Source organism: Heterodontus francisci, chromosome 3 (genome assembly GCF_036365525.1).
Source record: "Heterodontus francisci isolate sHetFra1 chromosome 3, sHetFra1.hap1, whole genome shotgun sequence".
In the NCBI taxonomy this organism is placed as follows: Eukaryota; Metazoa; Chordata; class Chondrichthyes; order Heterodontiformes; family Heterodontidae; genus Heterodontus; species Heterodontus francisci.
The window spans coordinates 102381344-102409025 of record NC_090373.1 but is presented as its reverse complement, the minus strand read 5'-3'; the positions used below and the strand labels follow the sequence as shown (position 1 = coordinate 102409025).

The following is a 27682-nucleotide window of genomic DNA, read 5'->3' as shown; positions in this document are numbered from 1 at the left end:
GTGTAAGAAATGTCAGGCAAGTGTAATACAAATTGCATTTTTGAGGTTTGTGTTGACAAACGTTGCAGGAGGAATGCAAAAGGAGCTGTACAGAGTATCAAATTTGCCATCCCTGGCTTTGGATGGTTTGCTGTCATCACCAGCGGCCCAATTTTAATAATGGGGGTTCCCAGCTGGAAGTGCATTCCAGGAAACCATGACAGGCATTATAGATAACACAAAATTCAACTGCGAAATTACATATAAAATCTTAAATACCTGAACTACAGTCAGTTTTATTTTTAATATAGTACAATTGCTTTTTTTTTTACAGTTGGGAATAGGCTTAACTAAGAGCATTATTTTCTTCTTCAAGTGCCTTAAATGAGTAATAATGTCAAGACACATTTAAAATGAAATAATGAGACTGTCTCGTTGTTCTGTTTTATACTTTGACATGTCATAATGGAAAGAAAGACCTGCTTGGAATGAAACTTGCTCCTGATCATAAACAGGTAATATAGATGTTAAGTGTTACCTAAAGCCCACAGACATAGCTGCAAGTTTCAACTACACATGCATATACAAACACATTAGCATGCAAATAACTAAGCTTTCTGCTCCTCATAGAATACACCTGATATACAAGTTTACAACAAAATACAGAATTGTACAGTAAACATTGTAAAATAAACATTCACTTATTTAACTGATAAATACACATTGTAAAATAATTAATTTGTAATTACATAATTTAATTGTACAGATATGCAAAGTGTGTAGATTCAGACGGTCAATTTAAGTACTGGAGACTACCAATCATAATTTTAACATACTTTTCCTTCTTAAGCCATGTCGAGATCAGGTGACGGATGCTTGCTGTGTAATGTTTTATAGGATTCAAATGTAAAATCATTTAAGGAAGTTAGCATGCAAATGAAGCTCTTGCTAACCTGCATAGTGCACTTTAAAATGTTATATGATTGAAGTTTCTATGTCAAATAAGAAAGTTCGACTGTGTTTCTGTGCAGCTTGGTTAAGGACAGCTGGTGCACATTGTGATCTTGTTGCCCATCGCGACGGTAAGCGGCAGTTTTGTGGTCTTGCAGGACGAGAAAAGCTCACACTATTCAATCTCATTGTCACAGGTGGCAAGGTCTAAAAGAAAGAAGTTTCAGATGGCAGGATGAAAGTTTACTGCGATTCTACAACATCCAATATCACATTCTTAAATCAGATACCTTATAAAATCTGATATAACTGTAAATATAACATCTGATATATCAGATCATGGTACATTTATAAAAAGATTGGTTAGGCCCTACTTACAGTACTGTGCGCAGTTTCGGACACCCTCTTTATAGAAAGGGCATTTAAGCTATAGTGTATGTACACCAGGATGATGCAAGGTCTGGAAAGCTATAGTTATGAAAGACTTGAGATGCTAGAAGTATTTCCACTGGAACAAAAGGCTTATACAATCACAGCAGTTTGTAAAATTATGAATAGTATTGATAGAGTATATACGGAAAGAATATTTTCTCCGATTGGGTTGCCAATGAATGGAGTTATTAATTTATAATTGTCAGTGCGAAGAAAGAGGTTAGAAGAAACTTCTGCACATAAAGGATTGTTGGAACATGGAATACTTTACCACAGAGACTGTTTGAGGCAGAGACCACTGCATCTTTTATGGGGAAATTAGATGCATATTTGAAGCAGAGTAAGATAAAGCACTATAGATGGACAGCAGGGCAGTGGGATTAATTTGGGATTGCTCTAGCAAAGAGCCAGAGACACAATGCTTTTGTCTGTGCTATAAACTTCTATGGTTCGATCTGATGCAACATTGAAAAGAACGCTATCAGAAGATTTTCCTGGTTCTGCGCCAAAACGTACTGGATCACCTGGGTGTAGTGGATATCAGGATACTGGGCAAGTGGGAGTACACACTTGTATGCACACATTCAAACTTCCATTCATCAAGTTAAACAGGGAAAAATATCCCCATCTAACATCCCCCTCAATCGCTTCACAGCATTCAATGATGACTATGCCATCCTCCTCCAACACCTCTCTTTCTTTATCCAGATTTATGGGATTGCCCTAAGATGATTCCACTCCTATCTGTCCAAACATAGTCAGCATATCTCCAGTTTTTCCCTTGTCCACTTCAACTTCACCTCTGGGGAAATCAACCAGGGATATATCCCAGGTGCTACCTTTTGGCAATGAGACTCACTGTTACAGGATCAGCTTCCACAAGTATGCTAAGGATATCCAGCTTTTTTTTTGTCTCCTCCACCTCTCTTCACCACCTCTGTGCTGTATGGTATCAACTCCTGGATGAGTCAAAATTTCTTCCAGCATAATATTGGAAAGACCAAAGCCACCATTTTGCTGTGCATCTTCAAAAGTCTCCTCAAAACCCAAACTTCAACCAAGTTTTGGTCACTTTTACTAATCACTCCATTCCAGGCTCAGGATCCATTATCCTTACCCATAGGTGTGAACCTCCTAATTACATTTCTGTATGTAAAACACACAACTGAAATACAAGTTGTTGTATTGCTGTTAATATAGCACACCAATTGAACTGACCACACTTATCAACAAAATCTCAAAGTTGACTTATTTTAAAAAGTACATAAAAATGGGTATATTGCTCATTAATTCCTAGCCTTTTTACAATCCCATGAAGTCTACTATTTAAATCTTTCAAAACAATGGTGAGTCTGCAAAGCAATATTTATAACACTAAAGTTTTCAATTATTTCTGGTGCAGCTTCTGAGACCATTCAAATCCTGTTAGTTACTTGGTCACTTTGGAAAACTGTTTTCTAAACTGAAGAGGTTACATACTTAAAAGTTTGGTACAGGAATGCACATTTTTGTTTATGGTTACAACCTCTTGAATCTCCAGACACAAACCAGGAACAACAATAAAACAAAAAAACAAAGACCAGAATAAAGCACTGCTCATATAGGTCCTGAATTTGCCCATGCCTAATGTCAAGCCCCACTGTAAATCTGCCAGGAACACAGCAGAAGGGACAGAAAATCATCCAGCAGCGACACATGTTGATCTCAACCTAGACTGCCAATTTTCACTGGGATCTATCTGAGGCAGAATCTCCTTCAAATGTAAACATGGCCCTTGGCATCAGAGAGGATGGAGCCACAGGAAGGGATTCCCATGCTTGGAAAAGCATGAATCCTAGTCTATCTATCTCTTATCACTCTGGACAGAGGAATGAACCTGCATTACAGGCACCCTCAGTAGCAAATGTTGAAAAGGTTGTCATTAATCTGAAATGTACTGCCAGCTGTTTCAATTGTTGTGAAAGCTTACTGGTTCAATTCTTGGTTGGCTGCTGTTACTTTCCTGGTGTATCCTGATAAGTTAAATGACTTCATTATATTTTCTTTTGTACCACTGAATACAACAAATGGACTCTTTCCACCACTAAAATTGGTGGAAAGACCTTAGCCCATAAAATAACATTTTAATATGAAAAAGTAGGAGTAGAAAATGAATCAATTCCTTAAAAGAACTCGCATTATATATAGGACTTTAATGTAGAAAACAAACCAAAATGCTTTGGAACTGAAACAGATACTGAGTTGTTAAATATTACTGCTAACTCCATTCAATGTTCATAGCCAATGCACATTGATTGAATTTAGAATGAAACAGAATTAAGTTAAATTATACATACTTCTTTAGAACAGTGCATCTATGCAGCAAGGTTGACAAAGGGATTGTAAGCAAAGTTTGCAAGTTTTGCACATGATACCAAAATAATGCAAATAATAATGAAGAGAAGTGCAACCATATTCAGAAGAATTTGTATTTTAGATATCTGGCCCAGTAGCTGGCTGATTAGCAAGAGAGAAAGGCAGAGGGAGAGTATAGTTCCATCAAATTATCAGCATAGGCCTGCAGTTTCCACTCGGTTGTGCTGCTTTTCTCATTACAATTTGCCCAAAATTGGCAAAACCAACAAAAGATTTTCAGCTGCATTGATAAAACTGAATCAAATTACTACTCTTTAATTTTTTTTAAGCATTTAAAAATAAACACTTTCAGATTGCACTGGCACATGGCTGATTTTATGTTCAATGATAAGCAATGAAAACTTGAGGGGAAAAAAACACTTTATGGGCGGCACAGTGGCGCAGTGGTTAGCACCGCAGCCTCACAGCTCCAGCGACCCGGGTTCAATTCTGGGTACTGTCTGTGTGGAGTTTGCAAGTTCTCCCTGTGTCTGCGTGGGTTTCCTCCGGGTGCTCCGGTTTCCTCCCACAAGCCAAAAGACTTGCAGGGTAGTAGGTAAATTGGCCATTATAAATTGCCCCTAGTTTAGGTAGGTGGTAGGGAAAATATAGGGACAGGTGGGGATGTGGTAGGAATATGGGATTAGTGTAGGATTAGTATAAATGGGTGGTTGATGGTCGGCACAGACTCGGTGGGCCGAAGGGCCTGTTTCAGTGCTGTATCTCTAAACTTTAAACTAAACTTCTCAAAACTAGCACAATTTTGGGCACAATCTGTGCCTTGATTTCAGATTGCGCCAAAGTGGAAATTCTGCTCCATAACAGTGTTTAGGCATATTAAAAATAGCAAATGTATATAATAAAAAAGAGAGCAAAACAAGAGGCAGGGACAGATTTTCTCTTCAGTACCTTGGTGGGACAATAGTCCTAATTGTAAATTGGGCACTATGCTGCTAATTATTTTACATCCATTAAAATGAATGTTCACAAGATTGTGAGTAGCTTGTGCCTGAAGTTCCAAATAAGGGCTTCCACTTTGCCATGTTCTTACTCCCATTGGATTGTTGCTCGATGAGATATTGGTCAGATTTCATCCAGAGTAATTTGTGTCATTCTGGTCGCCTAACCATGGGAACAACATTGGTTGATGGAATTTAAATTCCACCAGCTACTGTGGTGGGATGTGAACCCATATCCCCAGGACATTAGCCTGGGTCTCTAGATTACTAGTTCAGTGACATTACCACTGCGCCACCCTCTGCCCTTGTGAAACATCAAAGACCTGAAATGTTGGGCTGGAATTTATTTTGGCAGCAGGGGTCCTGCGACAGTCTGAAAAGCAGGGGCGACCCAGCTTGGCCACCTGTCGGACCCCAGGCCGCGTTCAACAGCAGGCAGGTAATTAATTGCCCACCCTGCTCCAAGAGGACTAGCAGCTCCTCAGTCCGAGCAGCGCCACCAGATGTGGTGGCCACTGCTGGGACTGCAGATGGTGACGATCGATGCCAAACACCACAAAAGGTGAGGCCAATCAGGCGGGCTATCAGGGTGGGGTGTTGGTGAGTACAGGGCGGTTGCGCTGTAGGGGCTGGCCATTGGCGCCGGGTGGGGGGGGGATGTCCCTCCATGGGCCATACAATGACCAAATAGGAGGGCCCCCCAACCCCATTAGAAGGCTGCCAGGTTTCACTTAGCACTCTCCAGGCAGTGGCAGGCCCCTCCAATATTGACTAAATGCCAGGGGAGATGGGAGGTGGCCCTTAAGTGGCTGTTAATAGGCCACTTAAATGGCTCAATTGGCCTCCCAGTGGACATCCCATCTGCACCAGTGCCCACCGCTGACAAAATGGCATGGGGACAGGACAACATCAGGCACCCTGCCTGATGCCATCCCATGCCACTTTGTCTGCCTTTCACCTCCCAGGCCCCTTAAAATTTCACCTGTTAATTTTTTTTTCTCTCTCCACAGATGCTGCCTGATCTGCTGAGTTTTTCCAGCATTTTCTGTTTTTATTACAGTTCTAAATCTTCTTTGTTGCACAATGTTATGAAAGCATTTAAATTATACAGCAGAAGTTTTGCTTACCACAGGTAATGAAGCTTGCTGCCCTGAGACACATTGGCATGGTCCTGATTTCTTCCTAACCTCTTTTTTTTCTTGATCTCGGTGAAGTATTTGAACAAGGTGAGTGATCTTATTTGGATTTTCATGCAAAGATCCCGAATGAGATGCTTGTTGCTCTATTCTGCCATTGGCAACCTCTTTCTTCACGTGAAAGGAAGGACTTGCTGGTCTTTCATTGTTTCTCAACATTGTTTGGACAATACCAAAATTAGACATAGTACAGGGTGGTGACAGTGTTGGGCTGGTAAAATTATTAGGAATCAAGTCAACCTGGTCAAGCATGTGGCTTTTGTCATTATCAGCAATCCAACCAGGAAATTTATTGCTATGCTTATCCTGTCCTGCTATTTTTGTGTTAGTGATGGATGGTGACCTATAAGGTCTAAAAGCTGAACCAATATGCTTTGAAGAAAATTGTTTGGTGGCAGTGACATTCCCAGCAGAGTGAAGTGAGAAGCTAGATCCTGGGTAGGTGGTTGTCTCATTCTGTGCCAATTCCACTAATTTTCCACCTACAATAGGATCACAACTTTCAGTTTTTATGACAGTTCTTCTGAAGGTACCAGTTTGTGTTGAAGGTACATCTAATGCAGACTGCACAAACACATCACTGGTACTGCAAACTCCTGTTGTTGATGAAGTGTTTGAAAAGTTACACTCTGATGGATTAAATTTTGGAGATAGAGGTCTTGTTTGCCTAAGTCCACTGTTGGAGTTTGGACCCAGGCTCTGCTCCTGTGTCGGTAACATTATGTTCTTATCTGAAGAAAACGTTTTTGCTGTTGAACGAAAGTACTTGTTTTCAGTTCTGAAGCCAAGTTTAGTTTCATCACATGACCACTTGCTATGGTTACTGTTTTTATTGCATTTAGGATCCATGTCATATTTAATTTGTGCTGATAAAGTCTCAAACATTCTCTCATCTATAAAAGATTTCTGTTCATTATCCTGCAAGTTGGCTTCAAAGTTTTTCACAACATAAGGACTATTGCAACTTTTTTCTGCAATACGATTTTGTGTTTTGTAGTTACTGTTATCTTCCTTCACAGCATCTTCGTGATCCGGTGGAAATGTTGAGAATGAACTTGCAAGGTACCAAGAGGATGTCCTTGGTGGAACTGGTGGAGCTTTTTTCCTTGAGGAAAATACATCTTTTAGGCTACCTCCTCCTGAAAGTCCAGGAGAAATTCCATGCCCATCCCTGTTGGAGTGATTCCAGTTTTTCTCATTATATTGCTCTTCAGAACATTTTTGGTATTCTGAAAGTGTAGGACCTAATGCTTCAGATATATCATTTGATACACAGCTATTCTCATCTGAGGAGGTTTCATTTCTTAAAAGTGTATTTCCATTTTCTGTCTCTTTACATTCTTGCAGATATGAAACAGATTTTGTTCTAGTTTAAGAAAATATAAAATAGATGATAGTTTTTTAATAACTATGTGATTGATAACTATTAACTGATTAATGACAATTTTTGTCTTAATGATTCAGTTTAATGATAAGTCATTGTGGCTTCCATTCTGGTCCAACCTGGTGGAGAGAGGAGCCTAGGGCCACAGGAGGCCCAAAAAGACAAGTGGTTTTAATTCCTCTTTTACTTTCCTTGTCGGGTCAGGAGCAGTAGATGTGCTTCTCCAGGTCCCAGAAAGGAAGGTGGCCCGGGCTGCTGTCCTCTTCCCCTAACTGTGAGGCCCTCCTAAACCCCAATTTAGCTAAATGCTGTGACCCATTCCTCTGAGTCCCTGGCAGCAGTTCTCTGCCATTCAACATCTCGAGCCCACCCATCGGCCAGGTGCCGCTTCCAGCTGGGTTCAAGCAGAACACTAATGGGGGCCTATGAGATGAAGGACAGGAATTAAAAGTTCTAGGACATCATGCTGTAGAGGTCGAGATCATTTGCCGTCCACCTTGGCCCCCATCTGCACAACTCTCGACCCGAGTTACAACAGGCTTTAGTTGGAAGTAAGTAAGAGGCATCTTGCTGCAGCCAAAGATAATGCCACTCCATTATGGTGCACTGACTTAGTGGTCCAGCTAAAGTGACTCTTTTCAAAATCCATGCTTTCTCGCGTCAACTTCATGTAAGACGTAAACCATGTGCCAGCCCACCCTCTCAGTGCAATGCAACTTGTCAGAAAGTCCCGATCTGCCCATGAAATATTCTTTTCCATATTTTTCCTCCTCGATATTTTAAACTGCACACTATAAATAAATAGGAATTGAAACTTAAAAGTGATATATTGATACCTTCTGTGGCTCACTTTTTTCTGGACTTCCTCCTGGTAACTGCATAATTCTTCACTTACTTTTGCTATCGCTCGTAAAGCCTGTGAAAACGATAAGAAGACTTATAAGATGTAGGTGCCCAAATGTCAGTAATATGGTACTTGACACACTATAATTTAGAGAAATTGATTACTTACTGCATTTAGAGCACTGGAGAATTTCTTTTTATCATTCTGTGTATTTCCCAAATTTTGACTGCTACCACCTTCCTCTAAACTTTCAAGTGATAATTCCTCAATAAATAATGGGTTACTTGCACTCTTTCCGATGCCTTGATCTGTATCAGTTAAAAGAACATCTTCCATCCCTACACCATCAGCCCGTGCACTCTTCATACAATTTTGATCTTTTGCATCATGTGACTCATTGCATTCAAGACTGGAGGCATGTAAATTAAGCAGTACCCAATCATCGCTTGTGTTTTTTCTTTCTTTCTGCCCATTTCTTTGGCTATTCAATTTACACTCTTGTCTTGAATTTACGTCCCAGTAAATCTGTGTAGATTTTTTAAAAAATAAATTAATTATGCTGATACAGCATGTACTGTTTCAACAAGTACATAAGAAATATTTATGATACAATAGTTTTCAAGTGGAACTAAAATGATCACAGACACCTAGGCATCCTGGTCAGGCTCAGTCAATTAACCATTATGGATTAGGTGGTAGAATTGGTTGCCATAATATCCTTTCACCTCCAGAACCTGAGGTTGAGTCCAGTGTAGATCAAAGACAAAATTAGAAGCAGTGACCATTGACCAGAAACTAACTGGACCAGCCACGTAAAAACTGTGGCTACAAGAGCAGGTCAGAGGCTGGGAATTCTTCAGCAAGGATCTCACATCCTGACTCCCCAAGCTTGCCCACCATCTACTAGACACAAGTCAGGAGTGTGATGGAATACTCTCCACAAGCCTGGAAGAGTACAGCTCCAACAACACTCAAAAACTCAACACCATCCAGGACAAAACAGCCTGCTTTATTGGCACCCCATCTACCACCATAAACATTCACTCCCTCCACCACCAACGCACAGTGGCTACAGTGTGTACCATATACAAGATGCACTGCAGCAACTCACCAAGGCTCCTTCAACAGCACCTTCCAAACCCATGACTTCTGCCACCTAGAAGTCAAGTTCAGCAGATGCATGGGAACACCACCAATGCTAAGTTTCCCTCCAAATCACACACCACCCTGGCTTGGAAATAGATCACTATTCTGTCACTGTCGCTTGGTCAAAAACCTGGAATCCCCTTCCTAACATCATTATAGGTGTACCTACACCACATGGATTGTAGCGGTGCAAGAAGACAGCTCTCCACCATCTTCTCAAGGGCAATTAGTGATGGGCAATGAATGCTGGCCTTGCCAGTGATGCCCACATCCCATGTACAAATAAATAAAAATACCCATGCTTTTTTAAGTCCTTCAAGTAATGACTGCTGGCCCCATGTTCAATGATTTATAATCGATATGCAAAGGGAATTTTTTCCAGAAACACACATAGTAAACATATATGTATTGTTGATGATCAGATCCCTTTTAATTCTAATAATTCAATGTCTGCTGGCCTTTTGCACATCCATGCTGGCAATTCCGGATATACACAGGTTGGCTATTCTATCAATCAGGGATAATGCACTGAAAGCTAAGGCAGCTCAAAAACTTTACTGAAATAACGTATATTAAAGGAATGGAGTAAATACATCTGTCTATTAAAAAAAAATTACATCCCAGCTCTTTCAAATAGCCAACTCTTTTGAAAAATAGTAAACCCTGTTGTGTGCAGAAAATATTTATACTTGAACAAGCCTTTACTGCTATAAGTGATGAAAAGAAGAGGAAGTTACAGCAAAATGAAGACAACTTAAGGTCTGCGGGATCTGAAAAGAATTGAATTTCACTCTAGGTAAGAATTAGTACATCAATGGCCTGAATTTCATGGTCAGCGGTGAAGCACTCGCCACTGGCTTCAAAGAAAGCTGCCTACAAAGATCTAGCAATCGCTGTGATATGGATTTTCCCTTTTCCAACATCAGTTTGAATCCAGTGCAAAGTCAACAGGATCTCCATGTGTCCAGCAACAGTGATGCCATCAAGCAGAATAAGCATCGAAGTATTCTCACAGACTGCAAACCAGGAAGTAAAAACCACTGAATCCCTTCACTTTTAATTTAAATTTGACAGATAGCAAAATAAATGATTGAAACATGCATGTGGGGTTAAGGTAGAAGCTAAAATATTATAAACAAACTGTTTGCAATTTTATTATTTTAGAAATATGTGGAATTGCTTCATCATAATGGAGAAATTTGTCATTCCACAAATATAAAATAAAATTTTCAGGGCCAGAGCTGTTAGCAGTAATTATGAACTTAGTACACTGATAAAAACCCAGTTACACCCCGGTCAGCACGATGTAACTTCCTCAAGGGTTTTTACAGCGAGACTAACAGCATTAAAGTCAAGATTCTCGTCAGTTCAATGATTTCTATTTGATCGCAGTCCGGGAGGACTTCAACAGTGTACCCAATGCAGAAGTGTAGACTCACTGACAGCAACTTCTGGATTTGTGTGCTTAACTGCACATCTGCGGACTCCAGACGTTGCTATCGGTTTCAGAGGAGAAATGCAGCGACTGCTGAATATTTTGCCATCATTACTACTGTAAAATCCAAGCCATAACATCACCTCGTTTATAGATTTGAAACAAAATCCTGTGGCTGCTACCAATTAACTATAGTTATATGTTTGCCAATTTCACCTGTTACTAAATCCCTCTATCCTTTGGAGAGAAATTCATTTGTGTAGTGCTGCTTCTAGCGGTGCTACGCAGACTATGCCGATTCCTCGGGGATAGGCAGTGCCGAGAGCCACTACCTGCACGGTATTCTTCATTGATATCAATGGAGAACATCAAGCAGGCCATGCAGGTGCGACCCGTGGTGCTGCCTGGCCCCAGGGAATTGGCGCAAGTCTGCGTGGCCTCTCTGTGAATGAATTTCTCCCCCTTTGTGTCCTGATAATGCTGCAACTTTCCGTCCTCATCACCTTCAACTTGTAGCACTGAAGATATTAATCAACTTATTCAAGTGTAAACCCTTTCACTATTTGTATGGAAGATGATTTTTCTTTTCTGCTGAAAGTAATGTTGAAAATATTAATAACTGAAGTTAGACTCTGAGTAGTAATGCAATAATATAATTCAAATTTCTTGGGTCAGCTCATTTGCACCTTTATTCATGGATTCGGGTGCCATCTGCATCAAGACTAGAGAGCATAATCGTGCCAGGAGAGGAAATTTGTTTCCAAGTGAAATTTAAAGGATGAGGGTATTTAAAGGGAGTGCTGCAATGAAAATGCTGAAAGCTTATTGAACATCTCAAAAGGCATCGCAACCCATTAGCAGCCTTTGCCAAGACTAATAGGGCAGAGGATTAAGAAGTGACAAGAATGAAGCCCAATGTGCCAACTGCAGCTGCAGGTGACTGGTTGGAACTTATGCTGTGCCAGGCCTATGGTGCATGTTACGGCAGGTGTCTTTACAGCAGATAGCACAGCTCTACATCTGACTCTCTTATGAACCAGATCCTATGAAATCACTTCCCCATCAACTGGTGGGTGTAACAATGCCTGCAAATATCCTTGGTCACATCTTGGCAGGTATAGCTAATTGGGCATCACTGGCATGCCTTACTCATGCAGCACCATGTAAAACATGATATGCTATACTTGGGGTGGTTCTGAAGAGCCAGCTAGCATAATATTTTGTCAAGCTTCTCACATATCTGTGCCAATTGCCTGTGGCACACTTAGGTTGAGAACTGTAGCCTTTATCTTCTCCAATTGTCTGCCAAAGTGAAGCCTTATTACCTCTGTATAACAATACAGGTGTGTAGGTACTGCAAGGAAATTACAGAAAGGTGCAAAAATTGTAGGGTGGTTATAATGGGGGAACATTAATTATCCAAACTTAGACTGGAATAATAGTAGTGAAAAGGGCAGTGAGGGGCAAGAGTTCCTAGAGTGTGTTCAGGGAAATTTTCTGCAGCAGTATGTTGCCAGTCTGACGAGAAAGGAGACACTGCTAGACCCAATTCTTGGGAATGTGAAGGGCCAAGCGGATCAAGTATCAGTAGGAGAGCATTTAGGGGATAGTGAGCATTGTATCATAAGGTTTAGGCTGACTATGGAAAAGGACAAAGCGCAATCCAGGGTAAGAATAATTAACTGGGGGAAGGCTAACTTCAATGGGGTAAGAATGGAGCTGGGGCAACTAAATTGGAGTCAAAAGTTGGCAGGAAAACTGGTAAATGAACAATGGGCTACCTTCAAAGAAGAGATAGTTCAGGCACAGTCAAAGTATGTTCCCTTGAAAGGGAAAGGTAAGGCAAACAAATCCAGAGCTCCCTGGATGAAAAAAGAGGTAGAGATTAAGTTTAAGAAGAAAAAGTGTGCTTATGACAGATGCCAGGTAGAAAATACTATTGAAAACCAGGCTCAATATCAAAGATCCAGAGGGGAAGTGAAAAAGCAAACAAGAGAAGCAAAGAGAGAGCATAAAAAGAGACTGGCTGCTAGCATTAAAGGAAATCCCAAAGTTTTCTATCGGCATATATATAGTAAAAGGGTGATAAAAGGAGGAGTGGGGCCAATTAGGGACCTGAAAGGGGATTTCCACATGGAGGCAGAGGGCATAGCTGAGATATTAAATGAATACTTTGCATCTGTCTTTACCAAGGAAGAAGATGCAACCCAGGCAATGTTGAACGAGGAAGTAAGTATTAAATAGGCTGTCTGTACTTAAACTGGATAAAGCACCAGGGCTGGATGTGATGCATCCAAGGATACTGAGGGAAGAGAGGTTGAAAATCACAGTGGCACAGGCCATAAATTTTCAGTCTTCCTTAGACTCCGGGTTGGTGCCAGAGGACTGGAGAATTGCAAACATTACACCCTTGTTCAAAGAAGGATGTAAAGATAAGCCCAGCAACTACAGGCCAGTCAGTTTAACTTCAGTGGTGGGAACACTTCTAGAAAAAATAAGTTGAGACAAAATCAATAGTTCCATGGACAAATGTGAGTTAATTAAGTAAAAGCCAGCATGGATTTCTTAAGGGTAAATCATGTTTAACTAACTTGCTGGAGTTTTTTGAGGAGGTAACAGAGAGGGTTAATGAGGGAAATGCCTTTGATGTGGTGTACATGGACTTTCGAAAGGCGGTTGATACAGTGCCACACAACAGACATGTGAGCAAACATGTAGCTCATGGAATAAAAAGGGCAGTAGCAACATGGATACAAAATTGGCTGAATGACAGGAAACAAAGAGTAGTGGTTAATGGATGTTTTTCGGGCTGAGGAAGGTTTGTAGTGGAGTTCCCCAGGGATCAGTGTTTGGACCCTTGCGTTTCCTGATATATATTAATGACCTAGACCTTGGTGTTCAGGGCACAATTTCAAAGTTTGCAGATGATACGAAACTTGGACGCATTGTGAACCATGAAGAGGATCGTGTAAAACTTTAAAAGGACATAGACAAGTTGTTGGAATGGGCAGACAGGTGATTCATTTTGGTAGGAAGAACATAGACAGACAATATAGAATAAAGGGTACAATTCTAAAAGGGGTGCAGGAGCAGAGGGACCTAGGTGTATATGTGCATAAGTCATTGAAGGTGGCAGGACAGGTTGAGAGAGCAGTCAATAAAGCATACAGTATCCTGGGCTTTATTAATAGGGGCATAGAGTACAAGAGCAAGGGAGTTATTTTGAACTTGTATAAGACACTAGTTCGGCCTCAGCAGGAGTATTGCTTCCAGTTCTGGGCACAGCACTTGAGGAAAGACGTGAGGGCATTGGAGAGAGTATAGAAAAGATTCAAGAGAAGGTTCCAGAGATGAGGAATTTCAGTTATGAAGATAGATGGGAGAAGTTAGCACTGTTTTCCTTGAAGAGAAGGCTGAGAGGTGATTTGATAGACGAATTCAAAATCATGAGGGGTCTGAACACAGTAGATAGACAGAAACTGTTCCCACTTGTGAAACGATAGAGAACAAGAGTGTACAGATTTAAAGTATTTGGTAAGAGAAGCAAAAGTGACACGAGGGAAAACTTTTTCACGCAGCGAGTTGTCAAGGTCTGGAATGCGCTGCCTGAGAATGTGGTGGAGGCAGGTTCAATGGAAGCATTCAAAAGGGAATTAGACAATTATATGAAAAGGAAGAATGTGCAGGCTTATGGGGAGAAGGCTGGGAAATGGAACTGAGTGAGTTGCTCTTTCAGAGAGCTGGTGTGGACACGATGGGCCGAATGATCTCCTTCTGCACTGTAACGGTTCTGTGATTCTGGTTGGGTACAGAGCACTTTTGGTGCATCATATTCAACCAGTCACCTCGTCAGGGGTTATTCCATTTCTTCCAACACCTCAATGAGGTGTTTCCATTGGGAAACCCATTACTGATTCTGATAGAAAATTGCTGGAAACAATAAAATAAAATAATAGGTGCAAAACCTCAAGACCTTATCTGTCATGATGTTTATGAAAAATGGTCTTAAAAGAACAAAAATAGTTTCTTTATGGCCCTTTAGAGGCTCTTGCTATCACTGGCCCTCTCTTGCCAACCTCAGATTTCCAGTTATACTGGATGTTGAGGCAGCAGACCACATAAAAAGGCACAGGAGGTCACAGCCAGAATTTTATGTTGGACGGGATGGTTCGCCCACCGGCCGGAATGTCTGGGGTGAGCCCACCTCCACCGGGCCTGGGGAGCCATGCCGGGATTTTTCGTTTCACAGGCCCTTGATTGGTCATGGGCAGGACTTCCGCTTCCCTGAGGCAGAAAGTCCCGCCTAATGGAGCTGCCAGCCAATCAGTGGGTCAGCAGCTCTTAGTCCCAGCAATACCACTGGGAGTGGTGGCCACTGCTGGGATTGAACCCAGCTGACAGCAGCAAGAGGGACGACAGTGTGGAAACAAGGTAAGTTTTGGGGCACGCCCACCAGCTGAAAAGTCAGGGCAAGCCTGCCCCCGCCAGGCCTGGGGAGCCATGCCAAGATTTTTCGCTCCCCAAGCCCTTAATTGGCCTTGGGTGGGACTTCCACCTCCCTGAGGCAGAAAGTCTTGCCTAATGGAACTGGAAGCCAATCAGCAGATCAGCAGCTCTTAGTTCCAGCAGCGCCACCGGGAGTGGTGGCCACTGCTGGGGCTACACCCAGCCGACAGAAGCAAGAGGGACGTCAGCCTGGAAACAAGGTAAGTTTTGGGGCCTTGCCAGGGCGGGCCCCGGCGAAGCAAGGGGGTCGATTGGGATGAGAGGGGGGTCTTTATTTTAGTTGGGGCAGTTGGGACTTCAGATGGGGCACAGGGTGCCTGATCATGAGGGCCCCTGCCCAGCCTGCAAGAAGGTCGCCAGGTTTTACCTGGTGACCTTCTGGACAGGGGGAGGCCCTGAAGTGGCAGTTAATTGGCCACTTAAGGGCCTTGACTGACCTGGGGCGGGCGGGCCATTTCTCGCTGCTGCCCCACATAAAATTGCAGCAGGGGCGGGAAGGCGTTGGGAACGGCAACCCCGGTCTCCCACTCTATTTTACGGCCTTCCTGCCACCAGCCCGCACGTGTTGGGGGCCGTAAAATACTGGCCCACATTTTAACAATACAGACCAGCTTGGTTTTGATGGACCTGAAGGCCAATTTCTCACACAGTCAAACACTAATGGAATGGAGACCCAGTATAACAAGTCTCTGCCCCCAAATTTCCTCAATCTAATGCCTTAGAATCAGGCTATGGGGAAAAATTTGTTTGCCTAGTGTCACTTCAAGCAATGCTACAGGTACTTACGTCGATTTTCCAGAGACAGATAGTGACACACAAGGGCCATACAGGAAGTAGCCCGCAGTGCTGTCTGCTGCCAGAGAATCATAGAAACATAGAAAAATAGGAGCAGGAGTAGACCATTCGGTCCTTCGAGCCTGCACCGCCATTCAATACAATCATGGTTGATCATCCAAACTCAGTAACCTGTTCCGGCTTTCTCCCCGTATCCCTTGTTCCTTTTAGCCCTAAGAACTATATCTAACTCTTTCTTGAATATATTTAATGATTTGGCCTCAACTGCTTTCTGTGGTAGAGAATTCCACAGGTTCACCACTCTCTGGGTGAAGAAATTCCTCCTCATCTCAGTCCTAAATGGCTTACCCTTATCCTTAGACTGTGACCCCTGGTCCTAGACTCCCCTGCCATCGGGAACTTCCTTCTTGTATCTAGTCTGTCCAGTCCTGTTAGAATTTTGTAGGTTTCTATGAGATCCCCTCTCATTCTTCTAAACTCTAGCGAATACAAGCCTAATCGACCCAATCTCTCGTCATACATCAGTCGTGCCATCCCAGGAATCAGTCTGGTGAACCTTCGCTGCACTCCCTCTATAGCAAGAACATCCTTCCTCAGATAAGGAGACCAAAACTGCGCACAATACTTCAGATGTGGCCTCACCAAGGCCTTGTATAATTGCAGCAAGACATCCTTGCTCCTGTACTCGAATCCTCTCGCTATGAAGGCCAACATATCATTTGCAACTTAAGTCTGTGTAGTGCCACTTGAAGTAGTATTATGCAAACAAATTATTCACCCTCGTGTAAAATTGAGGTTAAGTTGCCCCAATGGGAGTTCATATTTTCCAGAAGAGTAAGCTATTAAAGCAACTGGGATACCGATTTTTTTTTACTGACGCAGTTCTCCAATCATTTAACTGCCCTCATTTCAATTACATTTCCCTGTTCTCAGTGTCATTCCTTGAATAACAGAACAGGCAGATAAATTGTTCTTAACCTGTGTATTTCTTAAACTGTCAGCGTGATCGTGCACAATGCCAGCAAAGACTGAATTACTCACCAATATACCTCCTCTCAGAAACAGAACTCATTTTCATTTAGTTATGTCCTGCAATGGGTTATCTGAGATTAAGGAGTTACAGGTGAAGAACGAATGCCCTACATGATTTCCCTACATTACAACACTATTTAATTGACTGCGAAATGCTTTGGGAGATCTTGTGGTCATAAACGGTGCTATATCAAGACAAGTTCTCTCTTTCTTTTACACAAAGTGGAAAAGCACTGGCATTTCTGCAGCTACCAATCTATTAAACACCCAACCTGCACCTTTGATGCCCTAGTCCCCATTAAAATCATTTCTCTCTCTCACCCTGGCCATCCCCAGTACAAACCTCATCTCTGCTCCCTTAAGTCCAATGGACGCAGACTTTAACGGGTATGGTGGACAACTGGTTTAGTCATTCATTGCCAGATCTAGCTGGACTGCATAAAGCACTCTCAGGTTATGCTCTCATCTGCCAAAACTGTTCAATATCCATCTTCGAATGCAAAGACACCCCCAACTGCTTTTCCCGATTGTAAACAGTATTCTTAAACCCCTCTCCCTGCCTCATCCAACCATTGTGAGAAGCACATGGACTTTGTGAGTAAAACTGAGATTATCTGATTAACTGTCTCTGCCACTTCCCTCCCTTTCCCGAGTTCACTGAGACAAACTTCCTCTACGTTTCCCCCTGCCCTAGCACTGAAGTAACAACTTTCTCTAATTTCTATCCTATCTCTTCTCATGCCCTCTCTGAGCTCATCTTGTTCATGAAACCCACCTCCTCCTCCCTCGAACCTATTCCCACTAAACTGGTGACCACCCAACTTCCCTTCGTGGCTCCCATGTTAGCTGATATTGTTATCGGTTCTCTCTCCTCAGGTATTATCCCCTACTCCTTCAAATCTGCTGTCATTACCCCACTCCTTTGCTCCACTGTCCTTGCAAACTGCAGTCCTCTTTCCAATCTCTATTTTTGCTCCAAAATCCAAGAATGTGCTGTTATCTCACATATCTTTGCCTATCTTTCTCGAATTCCATGTATGAATTCTTCCAATCAGGTTTTCAACCCGTAAAGTACTGAGATGGCTCTTATCAAAGTTACAAATGACATCCTATGTGACTGTGACAGTAGTAAACTCGTCCTCTTCAACTTGTCTGCAGCTTTTGACACAGTTTTCTCCCAATGCCTCTCCACCATCATCCAGCTGGATGGGACTGCACTCAGCTGGTTCCTTTTTTACCTATCCAGTCACAGCCAGAAAAACCTGTAACGGTTTTTCTTCCCAATCCTGCACAGTTATCTCTGGTGTCCCCCAAGGATCTATCCTTGGTCACCTCCTATTTCTCATCTACATGCTGCCCCTCAGCAACATCATCTGAAAACACCGTCAGTTTTCACATGTACACTTATGACACTCAGCTCTACCATAATCTCTGTATTGTCAGACTGCTTGTCTGACATTCACTTCTGAATGAGCATAAATTTCCTCCAACTAAATATTGGGTAGACCGAAGCCATCGTGTTTGGTCCCCGGCACAAACTCATTTCCCTAGCCACAAACTTCATTTCTCTCCCTGACAACTCTCTGAAGCTGAACCAGACCATTTGCAAGCTTGGTGTCATATTTAACCCCGAGATGGATATCCAACCACATAGCCATGCCATCACTAAGACTGCTTATTTCCACGTCTGAAACATCACCTGACTCCACCCCTACCTCAGCTCATCTGCTGCTGAAACCCTCATTCATGCCTTTGCAACCTCTAGACTTGACTATTCCAATGCACTCCTGGTCGGCCTCGCACATTCTTTGGGATGTGGACGTCACTACCTCGATTTTTAAATTCTCATCCTTGTTTTTAAATCCCTCATGGCCTCGCCATTCCCTACCTCTGTAACCTTCTCCAACCCTGTAACACTGAGATATCTGCACTCAGCTAATTCTGGCCTCTTTAGCATCTCAATTTTAGTCACTCTGCCATTGGTGGCTGTGCCTTCAACTGCCAGGGCCCTAATCGCTGGAACTCCCTCCTTAAAACTCTTCACCTATCAACCTCTCTTTCCTCCTTTAAGACAGTCCTCAAAACCTACCTCTTTGACCAAGCTTTTGGTCATCTGTCCTAATATGTGGCTTGGCATCAAATTTTGTTTGAAGACGCTGCTATGAAGTGCCTTGGGTCATTTTACTATGTTAAAAGCACTCTATAAATACTATTGTAGCACCGGCTACAGTTGTTCTTGTAATTTGTTTTGGAGTTTTACTCTAAAAATGTCTAACTGGATTTTGTGCTCACCATATTGGGAAATGTCACTAGTATGGAGATGTAAGTTTTCTACTTTCCTCTCACTTTATGTTTACTGCTCATTTTAACTTTTATAATATACTGTTGGAAGCAAATAGGAACAGGCAAAACTGAAGTCATAAATAAACACATAGAATAACTGGTTTATGAATATCTGACAACATAAAATTATAATCTAAAACAATAGATGATTTTATCAGTTTTTCCCTGATTACATCAAAGTAGACTTAGAATTTAAGATAAAGGAATCTGTGATATTGACTAATATCACCTTATCAGGTTGCATATAAATGAATTAATAGAGAAGCAACATAAAAGACCCTCTCCGTATCATGCTGTTTGCGGGAACATTTTAATATCTGTCCAAATAACACTATAGAAAAGTGTTTCTGCATGCTTTTAACATATGCTAAATATAGCACCTGCTCTATCTTCCTCTGCATGTTGTTCAGTTGACTTTCCCATTCCTTTCTTTCATTGTCAAATCGTTCAAGTAACTCCATCTTCTCTCTGCCCCAGTTTCTCTCACTGTTCTCCAGCTCTTTCCTTAGGTCCATGGCTGCTGAGTGAATGTTTGCCAACAACTGCTTCTGTTCTTCCCTTTCTTTTCCAATTGTTTCTCTTGTTTCTTGGGGTGTTCTTTCAATGCACTGTTTGTTTGCCTTTACTTCCAGCTTTCAGTTATTTGAACACAATGAATAAAGGAATTTGTGAATATTTCATACCCATGAATCTGTAATTTTATAAATAGTGTGTTCAGGTTTTCAACATGTGCCATGTTTAATCACTAAAATCAAACAGAAAATGGTCCGTATTTCCAACACAATTAAAATGTTGACAGCCAAATCTCATATATATGTGAGTAATTTAAAAATTTGTTTCCTTTTTAATTATACAAGTTATCTGCTTTTATGGTGTTTACTTTTATTTATTTAGATTCTGAAAGTCGGATATCCTCGAACAGGCTGCTGTTCCATGCTGTAAAATCCATTTATCATAGCCTGGTGGCTGAGTTCTATCCAGTTTTATCTGGTTCTACATGTCTGCTGCCAGGCTATGGAAAACAGATTTAACAGTAAAATTCAAGGAATCTGAAAAATGTTACAATGGCAGTTATTAAAAAAAAGTTTGGAGCTATGGACCTTAAAATTATGCCATGCAAATATTAGCATACAGATGTTTAATGCATTTTTATAAAATTTCTTTGTTGTTTTAATGGAGACAGTATCCAATTATTTACATGGAAGGTAATATGTCCATGCAACTGGAAATTTCATGCAAATATTTTAAGGATTAGGATACAAATATTCACACAGCATAATTCTGAAATAAATTTATAGAAGGTTGAGACAAAACAACAAATCCATATCCAAATCTACACAAAACAAGGATTAACAGAATTCACCTTTTTCAATAGCTTGTTGCAAAAAGTCCACAAAAACCCTTTAGAATTATTTTCCTGAATATACATTTTAATTACATGAAAATGGTCATTCTGCAGTGATACAGTCAGGGAGCTGCTTTTAGTGTCTTATCTGAAACTGTTTACAACCAAAAAGTATTGGACCACAAAATTAGGCCAAATTCAGTTCCGCCTGATAACCATTTAATTTTGGCCCTGTGCACATTGCTGCTTAGGCCTGGGGAGAGTATTGAGAATTCCTGTGTGAAGCAGATGGGGAGGGTGTTGTAATTTAAAGGAGACATGGGTAATAAAAGGTTTAAAAGAATAGCAGAGAATCCCAATTTTCTTTCTCTAATTAAATAGCAGAGTGGACCTTTGCTTATCATGCTTGAGACTCAGAGAAACTATACATGGTACCAGCCCATTGACACTGGCTGGATGCCCTTGGGAATGAACAAATTGTCGAAATGGAGCAAAACAGCATGGTGGACTCACCCATGTCAAGAGCAGTTCTATAGATCAGTCACTAGTCACTATCCTACAGTTAGAAGTCTGTGTAGTTTACTATCTAAGGATATTTTGATAAGGAATTTGTGGCTCAGGTATAAAATGGTGGCAAACTATAATGGGAATTTGGATTCGATCTGGGAAGTTTCAGCTTAAGGACAGCTTTCACTATGGACCCTATTTGCTTGGTTTGTGAGCACTTCACTTTATTTGAAGGTTTTAATTTGAATTAATTAATTTTAATTTAAATAAGCAAAAAATGAGCGTATTGTCCACTGTCATTGAATGAACACATGTAAATGTAGCTAGCTAGCTAACATTGTACTTAACACATTATTAAGCGTATAAACTTTACATCAAACTGAGTGATTGTTTACTACAAATACTACAAAAAAATGTTCTCCATTGACATTTCCAGTATCCACTTCAATTGAATAACCACACACTGAAAGTTTACTCTTGGACAGTATCTACTCAATCTGTGACTATTAAGATAATTTTTTTAAGAGGGGTAGGATTTCTTCACTAGACGTGTAGTAAATTGGTATAAATCCTTTTATAAAGAATGATTTTACAATCTCATTATGCATAGCACCCAGAGGAAATCTTCTTTAATATGCTTCCTTAAGATTGATCAAAGTTATCTACTATACAAAATTTAAAGCTAAGTATTCATTTAACTATCAAGGCTTAAATCAACTTATGTGTCTATTTAAATGCAGACTGTTTTTTTCTAAAACAAACTAATGAATGTCAGCATGCTATGCATACTGCAGTAAATCAGTGAATTCTAACAGACCCTTTCTTTTCTACCTCTATTATTTACACAAACTAGTTATGTAGTGAAATTGTCTTTAGCACACAAGACAGGATTGTCGTTGCAAATATAATTCAAATCTGATGTCCAAAAACAACTGTAAATGTAAAGTTTATGCTGTGCATCTGGTCTATTTCTTGGTGTTGAGTTCATAAGCTCCAGGTAATACTGAGGACTCGTACAACCTCAGATCATTGGGATTAGACGTATTAGCAGCCTTTTTTATTCAATTCTCAAAAAGAAATATACGAAAATGCTGTATGCTTCTTGATATGGGGCGTGTATTTGTAAATCTAGATTTCTTAGCATGACTTGCGTTTGCATTGGGAGCAATGTGGGTCAGGGAGTTGACACAATTTGTTAACTTGGTTTATGAGGATTAGTTAGGTCTGAGGATCTGGGGAAGTTGAGAAGCCCTGCTTCAGTGGTCATTTCGTTATGATTGTTTTGATTAATGGGTGGGTTTTTGTCCTGGGGCAGGGATTGATTTCTGCTGAGTATGACTCCAAGAATTAGTCCCGGACTTATATATCTCCAGCTCCAGGTGGAACCCAAAAATCACTCATTCTGATTGTGATATGTCTCGCATGGCAGCAGCATTTCATATTGCCAATAAATTATTTATTTTAATTTGTAATACCTTAATGTGCAGTATAAATATTCTATCAATTTGTCATGTAGTGTGCTGCCAGAAAATAAAGGTTTTTCTACCATCAATAGCTGAATATTATCCAGTATCTCACTGCTCCCTGGCTCTTCTGTACATTTTACAATTATGCAGAAATTTTTCCATATACAAATTTACCTGTGCAATACGATATTTCAGCTCTGTTCTCTCCAGTTCCCAGGCATACTTGTCAGTGGAATACTGATGCTGCAGTTCTGCCCTTTGATCTTCCTCCTTTTGAACTTTAACCTGAACACCTTCCAAAATGGACCTAAGATCAAGTAAAATTCTTCTGTTTTCACCAGCCTAGGATAAAAGTTACAACTGTTTAAATATTATATGTTGTTTTTTGAAATATAACTTTCATTATGAACCAGGTTGGCTCAGGTGGTAGAACTCTCACCTCTGTGCCAAAAGGTAATGTTTTGAGTTCTATAATGGAATTTAAGTTCATAATGTAGGCTGGCAGTGCAGTGTAAAACTGAGAAACTACTGTATACTTCAGATAGATGATACGTTAAACCAAGGTTTCATCTGTCTAGTCTGATGGATGTTAAGATCTCATGACACTATTAGTACAGCAGGGATGTCTCCTGACTCATGCCTCACCAAAAGAATCTTCTACTTGCATGAGTTATCAGAGTGCTGCTGACACTGGTGGAACTGTACCCCTGTTTGAGTCAGTATTTCAGGAGAGATGGAAATAAAACTAGAATAAAGGTCTCCTTTTCCTGAGCTAATTTAATCTGGTAATTAACATATATTCAATCCAGTTATTTCCACAAACTACCTAATTGTCAAATTGGTCATCAACACAATATGAATTCTGTTGAATAAACATTGTTACGGTCAGGTGAGGAGGAGCTCACAGGCTCCCCTCTTGCCCTTCCTCTTACTTGACCATGGTTGTGCTGACCACCTCAGTGAGTGTTTTACCTTTTACCTTTAATGTGATCGTGAAAGAACCAATCAGACAGGTTTTCTTGAGTTTAAACAAGAGATGAGTTTATTACACTTAAAGATTTAAACCTGATCCAAAAAAAATTTTTTTTTAAAAATACGCTACACATTCACACGAGAAACACACACACACACAAATAGATTACAGAGTGAAAAGTAGATTTTGTGGTTGGATTAGAGTCCAGAATAAATAAAAGTAAAATACACAGTCTGTGAGTTTGGATGATTCAGTGGTCTTCTGGATGAAGTTGTATTCTTGAAGTCTTTGACTGGTCAAAGTACACTTTGTGGCTGGCCCGCTTGGCTCAGGGCTTTTTTGGAGGCAGACTTGTAGGTGGCTCTCTTCCCTTGGTCTCTGTCCGTAGCAATCTGTAGGCTTGGAGGGTCCACAATCACAGATGTTTTTCAAACTTGTGGTGTGATCTGGAGAGAGAGAGAGGGAGGCACACAGCTTTTCTGCTGCTGCACAGTCTTGAGTTACTGGCTTGACTCCCTTTGTTCAGTGAAACTCCGAGCTTTTACAGTGATGGACAGATGGTTATATGACTGCCTCAGTGTATTCCCTGGAACCATCTAATTTTTTTTTTAGAGATACAGCACTGAAACAGGCCCTTCGGCCCACCGAGTCTGTGCCGACCATCAACCACCCATTTATACTAATCCTACACTAATCCCATATTCCTACCACATCCCCACCTGTCCCTATATTTCCCTACTACCTACCTATACTAGGGACAATTTATAATGGCCAATTAACCTATCAACCTGCAAGTCTTTGGCATGTGGGAGGAAACCGGAGCACCCGCAGGAAACCCATGCAAACACAGGGAGAACTTGCAAATTCCACACAGGCAGTACCCAGAATTGAACCCGAGTCGCTGGAGCTGTGAGGCTGCGGTGTTAACCACTGCGCCACTGTGCCGCAAGGTTCGGAATTGGCTTCCCAGGTCCCAGGATGCCAATATTTATACCTGGAGGGGTTTGCTCTTTCAAAGTCAAGGTGTTAGAATTGCCTTGAATGCCATGCTAATGAAGCAATCTTAGGTAATTCAATCACTTAGAGCAATCCATTGTTCTGGGTCCATGTTCCTCAGACCTCTGTCCCTGGTGGGAGCCTTGGAATGTGAAAAGGTGTTTCAGACGCAAATTGCAGTTGCCATCTTGGCTGCCAGTTTTTAAAAAGTTAACTGCAGGATTTTTTCCATTAAAAGTTTGATACAAGTTTCCAACCAATGAATTAATATTCCTTCTTTGGCATATGATTTTTTTTGATAGCATTCACACAGTTTTAATTCACAAGGTCTAGTGTAAAGATGATGGACAGCTGCTACTCATGCTACCACATGACACTGTGGAGTTTAGCAATGTAGGTATTATTGGCGCTCCCATACAGTTCAGGTTATGAACTATGAAAATATAGTTACCATTGATATTCATACCATAGCCTACAGAAATATTGTCACTTTCACACAGTAATAGGCCATTGAATATAAAAATACAGTTACTATTGGCAGATGCAATAAGCAACAGACTATGGAAATATTTTTACTAGGTGTCAACCACCAGCTGCAAGTTACCCTCCAAGGAACTACATTGACGTTCCATCGCTATCGCTAGGTGAAAAACCTGGAAATCCCTCTCTAAAAGCACTGTGGGTTAAAGGCCTGCTCGGGTCTGCAAATGAGACCCGACCCGAGCCCGACAGAACTCCATCCGACCCTGAGCCCGACCCGGCCCAAGTCCTTCCATTTTTTCCCGCGCCCGACCCGACCCCATCATCAGTTAACTTACCTTCTGTTTTGTTCCTTACCTGCACAAGCTTAAAATAACTGTAACAAAACCACCTTTAAAGTCCAAAAAGTAAATTAACATTAGAGTCACTTACTTGAGGTGGTGATAGAGCGTGTCCGATCCAGCCCAACCCGACCCGACCCGAGCACGAATGCCAGACCCAAAAGTGCGGCCCGACCCGACCTGAACCCGACACATGTCGTCAGGCCCCGTCGGGTTCAGGTCGGGTAGCAGGTCTTTACTGTGGGTGTACCTACACCAGATGGATTACAGCGGTTAAAGAATGTGGCTCGTCACCACCTCCTCAACAGCAATTAGCAATGGGCAACAAATGCTGGTCTTGCCAGTGAATTTCACATCCCATGAAAGAGTATAAAAAAACGCAGTCCATGACTTGAACACATAATCTAGGCTGACAGTTGAGTGCATTTCGTTAAACCAAGGCCCTGTCTGCTCTCTTACATGGACATAAAAGATCCCTTGGCACTATTTAAATAAAAGCAGGACATTTTCTCCTGATGATCTAGCCAAACATTCATCTCCCAACTAATAAGATGACAACAAATTATCTGGTCATTTATTTCATTGCTGTTTGTGCAATCTTTTTGTGCACAAATTGGCAGCTGAGTTACCCTACATTCCAACAGTGACTATTCTTCAAAAGTACTTAATAGGCTGTGAAACATTTTAGGAGGTCCTGAATGCAATTTCCCTTTTTCTTACTCTTCATATTCACACAGAACTTTAAACAGCCATGGAAATATAATTACTGTTGCCCACATTGCATAGTAAATGGAGCATGTAAAATATTATTCACAATTAACAAAAACCTTGTTAACAGACTACGCAAAAGGCACCATTCCAAGAAAAATATAAAATGTCCACTTGTTATTTAATTATCGTTTAAATTTAATTATTTAATTACATTTTATTTTAAAAGTTAGTGCTTGGGTCTGTTCATCACACATTGCAGCAATTTTATGTATCATGACATTTTTGGAAGGGAGTGTTTTTATTGAATTAAAGAAAGCAAGAATATAGAACAATTAAAATTGTTAGAAAGGGTCTATGCACCCTATGGTTGAGAGATATGTTTGATTATTTAACTTTTAGCATAAATTTTTGATGTTTAGGAACTTCACATGAAGTACCATATTTGCCACCTTTAAAAGGGTAGAATGTATCAAACTGCCAGGAAAACAATTAGCTTATTTTACTGTAAATTTAGAACTCAAAATGAACAAGCTGTAAACTATCTATGTTCCTGTAATCCTCTTTAGTGAACAATTATAACATGGACTTCATTTTAACACCATCTGTCCTGCGAATGATGTTAACGTTGGGAACCCCGATGAAGACAACGAATGAGCTGTTCCCCAAATTGCTTTAACCCTCTCTTTCCCCTTGCAGATCTACCGACCAGTGAGTGAACCCCTAATGCACTGTATTTACTTGGATCTGGGAGACTTCCCTCAGTAACATCTCCTTTTCTTTCACCCAAATTTCTTTGTCTTGTCTGTAGCGTTTCTTGACTTCCTCGAATTTCCTTTTGAGCCGGAAGAGCTGATACTGGAGTTCACATTTATTAGGCTGAGTTCTGCAGGCGATCATTTGTTTCGGATCCTCATAGCCAGCTGAGGCTGACATGTTTCTGAGCGGACTCCGGCTCCTCTCCCTACCTCTGTCCTTCTTTCGGAACTTTGACTCATTTTCCCAGTCCTGCACTCTGCTCGCAGTGCCTCCACCATAAGCTCCTGCACTAGGTCCAACGACATTCCACATCTCAGGCATTCTGCGACCAGGGAAAGTTACTTTTGTTTTTAGCCCGCGTCCTTTGTCCAGAAAAGGAGTGGAGAGCCACTTCATCTAAAATCAGCCCTGGCTCGGTGGAGCCTCGCCTCCCGTGCTGCTATGGGTCAGGGCATCGATTTCACTTAGTGCGCCCGCAGACAAGGTCAAATCAGGGACGACGCACTGCCAAGACTGGCGTGTAAACCACACGATGGTTTGCAGATTCTGTTTACTTCTTTTTAGCACAGTTTGCTTAACACCACCGTTGGTGCCTTGGGAAGTTATTACTACCTTAAAGGCGCTATATAAATGCAAGTTGTTAAGGTTGACACCCCCACCCCCAGTCCTAAATAACAACTCACAAAACAACAGATTTACTGCCCCAACATA

The 27682-nt window shown here is 41.2% G+C and overlaps 1 protein-coding gene across 2 annotated transcripts; it reads right to left on the bottom strand.

Annotated features, from left to right (window-relative positions):
- Positions 1-747: 747 nt before the first annotated feature.
- LOC137352554 (uncharacterized protein KIAA0408-like) lies at positions 748-27392 on the bottom strand. Of its 2 annotated transcripts, XM_068018167.1 has the most exons (7): positions 26954-27392; positions 22889-23056; positions 19777-20028; positions 8308-8664; positions 8132-8211; positions 5843-7277; positions 748-1137 (listed from the first exon to the last, which is right to left on the bottom strand). In XM_068018167.1, the coding sequence occupies exons 1-7, from the start codon at positions 27365-27367 to the stop codon at positions 955-957; spliced, it is 2889 nt and encodes a 962-aa protein (XP_067874268.1). In that variant the 5' UTR covers positions 27368-27392; the 3' UTR covers positions 748-954. The 2 variants fall into 2 exon arrangements, with proteins under 2 accessions (XP_067874268.1, XP_067874276.1); XM_068018175.1 differs by lacking the exon at positions 8308-8664 and having other exon boundaries at positions 26954-27166.
- Between the last annotated feature and the right edge of the window lie 290 nt (positions 27393-27682).